Below are 12,250 nucleotides of genomic sequence, written 5' to 3' on the forward strand. Positions count from 1 at the left end.
CCCGTGCCCTCTCTCTCTTCCTTCTCAATTCACTCTTCCTCTCTCCCTCTCGAACTCGTATGGACAAGAACCAAAAACCCTCAAATCTCCACGGATCGACGTCAAAAAGGTGAGTTTCTTCATCCTTGCAAGCTTGTGAGTTTATTGGTACCATTTTTGGAACTTAAAACCTTCGAAAACTCCTGAAATCCGAACCCCCAGTTTTGAGTACTGTTCATGCACACGTGAAATGTTGATTTTCAGGGAATTCTAAGCTTACATGGAGCTTAGTGAGGTCCCAAGGAAGCTCGGAGTACTTAGTTTGAAGGTTTTGGACGTCGGGATCGTAGGGTTCGAAGTTGGCCGGTTTTCTTGGATTTTCTCTGGTGAGATTTCGTGTGTTTTTTAGCCTTAAATTAGTATAACGTGATTCTACATGCTTAGGGCTTCATTTTGATGTAAAATGCGTAAAAAATGGTTGAGAATTGATGGAGAAAATGGAGTTTGAAAAATCTCCAGTTTTCCGGCACGGGCGAAACCAGTCCGGCAACTGGAGGTAGGGGACGACTCGCGTGGGGGCGCGTAGGTCCGTACCATTCCTGGCGCGTGAGGGTGCATGGTAAGTCCAAAATTTTTTCTAAAAATTTGGTGATGATCCTGAGGTTGTGTAGATCATTGTGGTATACTCATATACCCAAATTGAGCATCGTATGAGAAGTTATTACGTATTGTTGGTTATGTGCTTTAAATAACGTTTTTATAGTTGTTTCGCATATAGGTGAGACCTATCACGAGGACAAACGCATTCAAGGGCGTCATGGGGGTTACGACCCTTCGACTTACCAGTGAGTGGGCAGTTATTTTCCATTTATACATGTATACTACTGATTTTCCCAGAAATTGAATATAAATGAAAGTATGTTTTAAAATGCCATGCATGCATATTATATGAAAAATATGAATTAGTATTTGATGCATATATGTAAAATGGTGTTGTGGACGCACGGGTGAGTATCAGGTGAATTTATGTTGTTCATATGGTTTATTGATGATGTGAATTGTGTTGAAAGCTCATAACTTGCACCCTGGTGTTAGTGCTTATATTATTCACCCCGCACCACACGCTCACCTTGGATCCAAGTAAGTGCATGTCGTACAGATCACTAGAGATGATTCCGACATGTCATACAGACCATTAGAGGTGGTTCCGACTTGTAGGTGACTTTAGATTATTATACAGTTGTTGATGAGAGAAGCACAAGAGCGTATTCTTACACCATTCTTGTCGTACAGACTACTTCAGGTAGTTCCGATTTATGTGCAGAGTAGTGTCGTACAGGTCACTGTGGTGACTCAGGTTGGTTGGATATTGAGCTATAGAATTAACCGTACAGGACAGCTGCAGGGTCTCCGGTTGGTTCATTATTTCACCTGTTTTATTGATGCATCCTTGTCATGTTTTGATTCATAGCATGGCATATTCTTGAAAAGTGTTAAAGATTTGTGATTTGAGTTTTGCTGCGATATATGATTATGTATATACTATTTTTCTGGGAAAGTATACAGGTTTTACAGTGAGGGGTTAAAAGTGTTGTTAAATGAAATATTTTCGAAAAGTTTTGTTTTACTGACTCACTCAATCTTGTTTTGCGCCCCTCCAGGTTCTAGTTAGCAGTGTTGGAGGCTCATGAGGATTCCCACGGCGTTCTGACAAACTACATAAATGTAGGACTCACCTTCGGGTGTTGTAATTTAGTTATGGTCCTACTTGACTGCACTTAGTATTTATGCTCTGAACATGTGTGTTTCACACTTAAACTCACTCTAGCATGTTAGTTGGATATTATTGCTAGTAGTTGGTTTTTATTCCTTTATATTTCTCTTATCTTTTTGCTTCCGCGTCGCACTTTTGGTTACGTCACGCTCACGTGGCGGCCAACATGCCTTGATTCTAGGATCGGGGTTGTCATATGTGTGTGTGTGTGTGTGTGTGTGTGTGTGTGTGTGTGTGTGTGTATGTGGGTAATTATTTGTACGTAATGATTTTATTAGATTTATTTTATGCAAGAACCTACTTTCGATATGTAAAATCCTTTTTGCTACAAATTATTTCAAAAATTAGCTAGTATGTATTTGTTGACCCTAGAAATTACAAAGCCTACGTGGCGCGCAGGCCGAGTATATTCTAAGCTAACTACGTCCTTCGGTGATTGCGGGGCGTGCCAACTCGTCGGCCGAAGCTCGGCCGAGGAGTAAATTTGATGATGCTGCGTTGGGTCGCGCTACTGACTTCTGCGTCTTGCGATTGCGGCCGAGAAAGGAACACGTCTCGGCCTCTTGGGTTCTCGAGCCTGAAGACAAGGCTGCTATTTCTTACAAAGTTCACGAACCGAATTCGGCTTGCAATGTGCCGAATGTAATAACTGTGACACCTCACCTCGCCGAGAAGGCTAATGAGATGACCTCGACCAACAAGGATTCGAAAACCCTTCTCGACCGAGACTTGGATAGGTAACCGACCGTTCTCGCCGCAGTGCTGTTGATGCCAACGGAAGATACTGCGAGACCGACCGACTCTACGGTGACAGAGCTGTCTATGCCGACTTAAGATACCACCGGTTGCTTCCACAGTGCTGTTGATGCCAACGGAAGATGTGTCAGCGAAAAAGGAAAAGAAAAAGATCTCAAGTTGTGAGAGTTTGCGCAGGGCAATTTTGTATTGATTTTTGTGTAGGCTTAACTTGGTGCACTGAGTCTTGTATTTATAAGGTTGGATATCTGCTAGCTTTGGCCTGACGGATTTGTATTTCAAATGCACCTAAAGACTTCATGATGGAATATACGAATCTGAACAACAATAGGGACTCTGCATGCTAATCCTATTTTATTCCCACTATGACTTATATTTATCCCATCAGAAACTTTCTTATCTCATCAGAGCCTAGCCTTATCCCATCCAAAGCCATCACTTCAAAGTCAGACTCCTAATGCAACTATAAACCTTTTTTCTTCCACCATGCATGTCCATATGCATGCAACTTCATTAATCCCATTTAATTATAATATTTATCATCCTGCCAAAATATTTGATGACTATAATTCTTCCATATCTGTCAAGATATTTGAACTCCTCCGTCCATATCCATTTGTGTTCTTTCTTGACCAATTTGCTTTGACCATACAGGATAATAAAATAATATTCAACGGCCTCGATTACTCAGGCCGATTGTGTAAATTCGGGCCCAAACATTGCCCCCTAATTTCCTTGAATTTCGGCTCGTAAGCCGAATGGTTGAGGAAATTAGATTAGTCAAAGAATACACTCCATAGCCTGAAGTGAGCTCGGCGAGGTGGCCGAGAAACCATATGAGGCCGAGAGCCAAGAAACCACATGAGGCCGAGAGCTTGGGAGTCAAAAGCTTGGAAAATATATATGTATATATATAGACGTACACACACATGTACGCATAGCATCAGGCCCCATTTAGGATATATATATCCTACTTTCCTCGACTTTCGACCTCGGCTTTATGTATTGCCAACCAACTCCACCGAGTTCGACCATACACTGTTGTTTCTCGGCCATGAAATTCTTCTGTGTTGAAATCTGGGTTCTTTCTCGGCTCTTTTTGCCGAGCATGTAGCCTGCTTGCTTCCAAGAAAGATTCGCATGTGCATAGCCGTTCGACATATCATTCGGCCATCCACTTTTCTACCACCAAACAAGAATGCTGCATGTATGCACCGAATGCCCACCAAAAAGTAGCCTATTCTTAATACTTCCAACCCCACCTAGTTCTTATTGCCGTAGAATTAAACATGCAGCAACACAGCAAATAATTTCTCTCGGCGAGGCTTAAAATGAAAATTTAACCGCCAATACCACTGATTATTCCACAAAATGCCCCCCGATTTTCTTGGCATCGGCTGAACAACCGAATGGTTAAGAAAATAATTTATTCATTATATATATATTTTTTAATAACAGAAAACAAAAGTGGCCGAACTATAAAGTGGAGGAGGCCAACGATGCTTTATTCCAAGCCGAGATTTTTGTATATCAACACAGCCACTCAAATTTTGCATTAAGCCGAATAAAAAATGATCTCCAAATATATTTAACTTGGAAAAATATTTTTTATCGACCGCCGAATGTGTTGAATAATTATTATGCTCCCCAGACACAATTTCGGCTTTCAATTCAAACAACTTAGCCGAATGGGACTTCTCCATATTGGCCTTATCACCAATAATCATGTCGATTGGCGTGATTTTTCCGATTACGCCTATGTCTCGGCCTTGTTCGTCATTGGAGCACTTTTCTGACGAATCATTTTCTAAGTCGAGTTGTGGCTCAGAAATTTGAATTTTTTCTTCTAGGCCTGCTATATTTTCAGTCTCGACCGAAAAAATAGGTGGCCTTTGTTCTTCGGCCAAATTAACAATTTTCTTAGGCCGATGTCTGATTACGGCCGGAGCGAAAAATTGCCCCCCGGTCTTTGGGCCTAACCATTTTTCAAATGGAATTGATCTGTAATCAGAAACATAAGGAAAGTTTTCTTCATCTAGCCAGGCATTAAATCGAGCCCTGTCTTCATTTTCCCATTGCCCTTGCAGGGTAACAGGAGCTTTTATTTTCAACATGCAAGCGAATGACTTTTGCATCTCTTCATGGCCACGAAGAACTTTTTCTGCTTCCAAAGATTTTTTATATTCCTCATTATGTTTTTTCAATTCCTCCAGGAGCTCGTACAATCGGCTACGTTGAGCCAGATTGAAATCTTGATATATCATATGAACTTCGTAGTATTAGCACTGGGTCCCACTGGGCGTGCCAAAATGTTGACCCTAGAAATTACAAAGCCTACGTGGCGCGCAGGCCGAGTATATTCTAAGCTAACTACGTCCTTCGGTGATTGCGGGGCGTGCCAACTCGTCGGCCGAAGCTCGGCCGAGGAGTAAATTTGATGATGCTGCGTTGGGTCGCGCTACTGACTTCTGCGTCTTGCGATTGCGGCCGAGAAAGGAACACGTCTCGGCCTCTTGGGTTCTCGAGCCTGAAGACAAGGCTGCTATTTCTTACAAAGTTCACGAACCGAATTCGGCTTGCAATGTGCCGAATGTAATAACTGTGACACCTCACCTCGCCGAGAAGGCTAATGAGATGACCTCGACCAACAAGGATTCGAAAACCCTTCTCGACCGAGACTTGGATAGGTAACCGACCGTTCTCGCCGCAGTGCTGTTGATGCCAACGGAAGATACTGCAAGACCGACCGACTCTACGGTGACAGAGCTGTCTATGCCGACTTAAGATACCACCGGTTGCTTCCACAGTGCTGTTGATGCCAACGGAAGATGTGTCAGCGAAAAAGGAAAAGAAAAAGATCTCAAGTTGTGAGAGTTTGCGCAGGGCAATTTTGTATTGATTTTTGTGTAGGCTTAACTTGGTGCACTGAGTCTTGTATTTATAAGGTTGGATATCTGCTAGCTTTGGCCTGACGGATTTGTATTTCAAATGCACCTAAAGACTTCATGATGGAATATACGAATCTGAACAACAATAGGGACTCTGCATGCTAATCCTATTTTATTCCCACTATGACTTATATTTATCCCATCAGAAATTTTCTTATCTCATCAGAGCCTAGCCTTATCCCATCCAAAGCCATCACTTCAAAGTCAGACTCCTAATGCAACTATAAACCTTTTTTCTTCCACCATGCATGTCCATATGCATGCAACTTCATTAATCCCATTTAATTATAATATTTATCATCCTGCCAAAATATTTGATGACTATAATTCTTCCATATCTGTCAAGATATTTGAACTCCTCCGTCCATATCCATTTGTGTTCTTTCTTGACCAATTTGCTTTGACCATACAGGATAATAAAATAATATTCAACGGCCTCGATTACTCAGGCCGATTGTGTAAATTCGGGCCCAAACAGTATTTCATGTTCATATGTAATTAGAGATATTTTTAGTTTGAATTGGAGAAGGGGATTATGATGAGTTTGGCTTGATTTTTTTTTCTCACAAAGGCTAAGTGGCGTTTTGGCAACCATTAGGGAATAAAGAGGAGGAGTTAGTCATTACTATAGATAGGTTGAGGTGGGATTCTATATCTTATAAAGTATGGATGTGGCCTTTGGGTATTTGTTCACTTTGCATGATAATTTTTGTTTATAACTAACTTAACACATGTTGCTTTGTTATATGAACACATCCTATTGTCAATGATTAACTTCACATTTGGTGTGTTTCTATTGGAACACATAGTAGGGCTAATGATTAGCTTAACATTTGTTTTCTTTCTATTGGACCACATATCATGGTTGATAATTGGTGATGATTCATCCCCCTAATTGTTTGGACGTGGCCTTTGGGTGCAAGGAACATCTTGCATGATATTCATTAGTTCATGATTAATCTAACACTTGTTGTTTTTCCATTGGAACACATATCATTCTTAATGATTAGAACAACATTTGTTGCCTTGTGATTGGAACACATTTTATGTCTAATGATTGGCAACACACTTGGTTTCTTTCTATTGGCACACTTGAGAGATTTTTTGGAGAGGTGGGATTCATAATCCTTAGACTTTGAACGTGGCTTTTGAGTATTTGTCCACATGCATGAGAATGATTGCTTCTAATTACAAGATGTCCAAGTGTTGCAAAACAAAGTGAAACGTGTCCTTAAGGCTTAATGGAGGATTCCATTTCTTCATCCATAAAAGGCAGAGGGAAGAAAGAACACGGAAGAAGAGAACACACACCAGCAAGAACTTATTAACAACAAGAAAAATCTCTCCTTCTCAAACCACTCTTCCCACCATCCTTTTCTTTTACCTTATGTAAAGGTTCTAGGCCATCTTCAATGTATTTTGTAAATCTCTCTTACATAGTGAAAACATAAATGCATATGCAACCCTAGTGGACATAACCAAATTGGTGAACCACTTAAATCTCCGTGTCCCTTTGTCTAATTGCAATAAATTTGAGTTGAGCAAACCATTTAGACACTGAGTTATTAAATAGAAACATTTAAGGGCTGAAGTTTGCCTTGAATATAAAATAATGAACCTTGTGTATGTTAGGCATAGGGTGCAGGGCTTGAGTATACAAATTGGTTAATTATAAAATAATGAAATCTTGTATAAGTCAGGCACCGGGGGAAGGGCTTGAATATACAATTGGGCGTCGGGGAAAGTGCCTATATAATCAAGTGGAAATTGAGAGTTTAATTACAAAAATTGGGGTTAAGGGATGAACGAGAGTTAACTCATATTCTAAGGTATCCGGAGCCAAGTGGTAAAAACATGGTATGAGACGTGCAGACTTGGGTGCCTTAAATATGTGTTGACAGGATTAGAAGGGAGTGAGTACATTCATGCATCTCATTGCATACATTTTATGTATTTGCAAGAGCTACTCATTTCAATTTAGTTGGTACTATTGTTATGAATTAATTTAGTTGGTACTATTGTTATGAATTAATTTTGTATACTAATATTTTATTTCCGCTGCGTACTCAATAAATTATATGTAGTAAACTCAAACTTTTATTCTGAAAGATTTGTATACAGTGTAATCGTTGTAATTTAATTTAATTTTCCGCCATATCTTGGTTGTATAATTTATTTCTATAGCTAAAATATGGCTCACACCCTAACTCGTGGATAATCTTTATTCACGGGTCGGAGCGTGACATATTTACACTAAGGGGTGGGGAGCATGATCTCACAGTGGGCTTGCCATAATAATTCAACTTGAATTCGCCTGCGGTGAGAATTGAACATAAAACTTCTCACATCCAAGTGAAGAAGAATACTTCTAGGCTGTAGTACTAAGTGTCATTGGTCCAAGGCTTTTAAATCAAATAGGTGCTACTTAGTACCACGATCTAGTGATATTCCTTTTCACTTGTAAGTGAAAGGTCTTAAGTTCAATTATCGCCAAAGGCGAATTTGAACCACATTATTGCTAGCCATTGTGAGGCTAAGCCCATCCCGCATCCCCTTAGTGTAGATAATATTATTTGTTAAAAAAAAAAATCAAATAGGTTTACCTATAGTCGCTTTAGAAAGCAGTCTCCTCCACAGCACCCTAAGTATGGCAGACTCCGAGTGTTTTTTACTGTTAAATTTTTATTTAAAAATACAAAAACTAAGATCTAATTGTTAAAACACACGAAACATTTCGTACTCTACAACACTCTAGAATTTTTGTTCGGTAGATAAAAATGGAGGAAAACTAATGAAATGAGTTTGAAAACTTTGAGTTTTAATGAAAAGAACAAAATAAAGGGTAAAATGAATAGTACCATAATTGATTTATTTAGTGTAAAAATGTGATTTTTCGTTAAAATGAACAGTACCAAAAACTTTTCGTTAATGTTTTCTAAAAATGGCATAAAAGATTTTGACTTAATCCTAACAATGGCCGCTAAAAGTGTCCGCTAGGTATACTTTGGTCCCGTAACTCGAATAATGTCTCGGAGTCCTTGAAACCGCCTCGTGTCATGGTGTAAAACCTTTTCGACTGGCAATGTACTTATTTGAGCCATAAAAGGGAAGAAGCTAAATCATCATACATTCAACTAATCATCCATCCGATACAAAAAAAATTATCCAGAAACTGTTCCTAAACTAGAGCAAACGAAAGTAACAACAAAAGATGAACGAGATTTTAAGAGAGAGAGGGCCGTAGGTAAATAATCAAGAAATTGACATAAGACGGAAGCTGTGACATTTCTTTGACTCCAAAACTAAAAGCCAACCCCAAAAAACTCAAGCAATACCATACAGTAAAAACTTAAAGACAAATTCCTTGTGTTGACAGGTACAAATCTTGAAACTCCAGGGGCAGCAAAATGAGAAGACGACGCCCTTCAGCTTGACCTATCACTCTCACGATTAGGCAGAACAGCAACTATCTTTCTTAACAGCAGAAACGTCATCCTTGTTTCCGACATTTATGGTCTGTCCCTTGGGCAATGCTGCAGGATCATCTCCGACCTCTAGTGCTTTCCGGCAGACTACATGGTATATCTGTGTTAGGACTTCAGTGAAAGCATTTTCAACGTTCATAGACTCGAGTGCTGATGTCTCCATAAAGAAGGTGTTTTCTCTCTCAGCAAAAGCCTTAGCATCCTCAACAGAAACAGCACGCAGGTGACGCAGGTCAGCTTTGTTACCCACGAGCATTATCACAATGTTGGAGTCTGTGTGATCCCGTAGCTCCTTCAACCATCTCTCAACATTCTCAAATGTCACATGCCGGGTGACATCATAGACAAGCAAAGCGCCAACAGCTCCTCGGTAGTATGCACTTGTAATTGCACGGTACCTTCAACAAAAGAAAAAATTACTCAAAACTTAAAATTCGGGCAATCATCATTCACAAATGACAACCGCAACCACATCAAAACAACAAATTATTAAATGCCCTGAAAGCTATTATCTCAAATCTTCTAGTCTGCTACCGAAAAGGTTCACCAACACAAACTAAAGACTACATCTGCTCGGTAGAAGGAAAGCAACGAATATTCAGTACCAATCCTATTTCCGAAAAACACACTATTCAACACATAAAGCCACATTAGTAGAATCCCTTGTTGGATTTACATCTGACGGTACAGGAGACATCTTCACTTACCAGATGACCTACTTATAATGTTCAAAAGTTTATCCTTCTGCAATGAACCAAGCAGAAAGAACTAAACATGTACTTTTTCGATGCTCAATTCTTTGAGATTATAGCTTACAATTTCGTAATTTTGTAATTTGATAATTCTATTATTCAATACAAGAGAACATGTTCAAATTCAGAAGTGATCTTACATTGGTGTCAGATTCTGTTCAGCATTCAAACAATAAACCGAAAACAAAAATAAAAACCCAATTAGTAGCAGATCTCGATTCGTATGGCGAACGAAAACTCTAAACAGTCCCTTCAATTTTCCCACATTTTCTCAGCACCCAATTACCCCTTTTCCCACATTTTCTCAGCATCCAATCACCCATTTACCCAAATCCCATAACAAAAAATAAAAAATAAAAAAAAGGCAAACAGATTGAAATTATCGAAATGTGAATTGGGCGAGAAAGTTAAAAACCTTTCTTGGCCAGCGGTATCCCAAATCTGGGCCTTGACGATCTTCTCATCAACGTGGATACTCCGAGTGGCGAACTCGACGCCGATCGTCGACTTCGACTCGAGGCTGAACTCGTTGCGCGTGAATCTCGACAAAAGGTTGGATTTTCCGACGCCGGAGTCGCCAATCAACACCACCTTGAACAGATAATCATAGTCGTCATCCGCCCTGTACGCCATGGCTGCCCTCCTCCCTCACAAATCCAAATTCGACTCGGCGGTTGGGTTTGGTTGGGTTCTGGTTTCCGGGTCGGATCCGAATTGGGTCGCCGGATTTATTCAATTGGAAGAGCGACTCGGACTCGGAGGCATGGAACGAAGGGAGGGAGGATTGTGTGAAAACGGAAGGACGGCAAATTTGAGATTTTCTGCTGCTGATAAAAAATGATATGATATTTGAAGAGGTGTATCACCTTGTGCCATGTGGGCCCACCCCAGATTTAAGGCCCTTGTTTTTCACTCCTGGGCCTGAAGGGTTAATAGTTATTTTCTTAGAGGAATCTTCGTACACTCAAATTTCATTAACCACTCGTAAACCGATACGTAGAAAAAACTTATTCGTTTTAAGATGAGGTTTCAAATTTTAAGTCGAATGTCACACAATCAAATTTAAAAGTATGAAGAACCTTCAACCGACAACGTGGACTGATGACATATGAATGAATTTTCTGCTGCCAAAATTAACATATGAGAAAAGTGCTGCCAATTTTTTTTATAATTATCTTATTGGGTGAGTCCTACAAATATCATTTATAAGATAAATAATAAATAGATTAGAGGAAGAGAAAATTTGACACTTGTCACATTAGCTATTAAATTAACATTTGATATTTATTTTTTGACACATTAGAGATGGTCTTAGTGATTTCTTAAAGAAAAAAAATTATTTATTTTACGGCAATAAAATTTAGAGGGAAAATTTGGAGAGAGTTGGAGATTTCGCTGTAGATGGTGTGATTCAGAGTTTTCTTACTTTGTGGATGCTTCTGCCTGTTTAGAGAAAGAAAAAACGAGGGGGTTGCATGTTCTTGCAAACCAACATTCAAAACTCACTTAGAATATATTCAAACTTTGAATAGAGAAGTAGATGAGCTTGTGGAGACAAAACTTGGTTTTAAAAATTAAAAAAAAAAAAAAAATCTTTTTGGTGCCTTACATCTCAAGCAATCAAAATCAAGATATACCTTGGGTTTGTTTGTTTGTTTTTTTTTATTTTTTTGGAGATGAAAATAACAATTACAAAGAAAAGACTTGTGGCGAGAAGAGCTAGCAAAATCCCATAATGGAATTTTAGAATTACGCTTTTTTGTTGAAGCATTTAACTCCAAGATTCCATGATAAGGGGCCTAGTGGTAATCTATGCCCAATTATACAAGAATAGAACATTTTATTAATTGTAATATAATAGGAATGAGTGACTTGTCATCCAAGAAATTACAATTTTAATAAGAAAGACTTGTCCTTCAAGAAATTACAATTCTCTCTATGCTTGTGCTCATTATTATAGTGATGGTGTAAATCCTAGTTATTAGATTGAGTTTTAGATTACTCCTTATTATAGTGATTCTTTACTACTAGAATTGTAATTACTTGGAGGATAAGTTATTCCTTCCTCTTAGATTACTATTAATAAAAAAGAGTAATGCTTGGAAGACTAAATTTGTAAACAAAATTTTGTAAACTATATTACATGAAAGTTGATGGTTGGATTATTACTTAAGTGTTGATAAACGTGCTCATTCATATTAGTGACCACATCATTTAGTTTGTAATTTTTTGTCTATAAATTTAGTTTTCCTAGTATTACCCTTAGTAAAAATACTGGTATGTAAGAATCACACAATCTTAAACATTCTACAATTTCTCTCCACGCTCTCACTTGCCGCACCCTCTCTCAACCCTTTAGATAAATGGCCTCAACACATATCACAACGTTATGGTAAATGTTCTATTCTTGTATAATTGGCACAGATACACCAATTAAATGAATGGTTGGATCATGTGGAGTAAAAGATCCAATGGCCAAAAATAAAAGAAGAAGAAAGCAAACAAAAACAAGAAGAAGAAAGCCTAAACCACACCCCTGATTATACATAAATAAAA

At 38.8% G+C, this 12,250-nt stretch overlaps 1 protein-coding gene across 1 annotated transcript; it reads right to left on the reverse strand.

Annotated features, from left to right (window-relative positions):
- Nucleotides 1-8,563: 8,563 nt before the first annotated feature.
- On the reverse strand, nucleotides 8,564-10,537 carry LOC126590955 (ras-related protein RABA1f-like). Its single transcript, XM_050256476.1, has 2 exons — nucleotides 10,110-10,537; nucleotides 8,564-9,340 (listed from the first exon to the last, which is right to left on the reverse strand). Exons 1-2 carry the CDS (start codon nucleotides 10,325-10,327, stop codon nucleotides 8,908-8,910), a joined length of 651 nt encoding a protein of 216 aa, XP_050112433.1. The 5' UTR covers nucleotides 10,328-10,537; the 3' UTR covers nucleotides 8,564-8,907.
- Between the last annotated feature and the right edge of the window lie 1,713 nt (nucleotides 10,538-12,250).

The sequence above is a fragment of the Malus sylvestris genome, chromosome 11, assembly GCF_916048215.2.
Source record: "Malus sylvestris chromosome 11, drMalSylv7.2, whole genome shotgun sequence".
NCBI classification, from domain to species: Eukaryota; Viridiplantae; Streptophyta; class Magnoliopsida; order Rosales; family Rosaceae; genus Malus; species Malus sylvestris.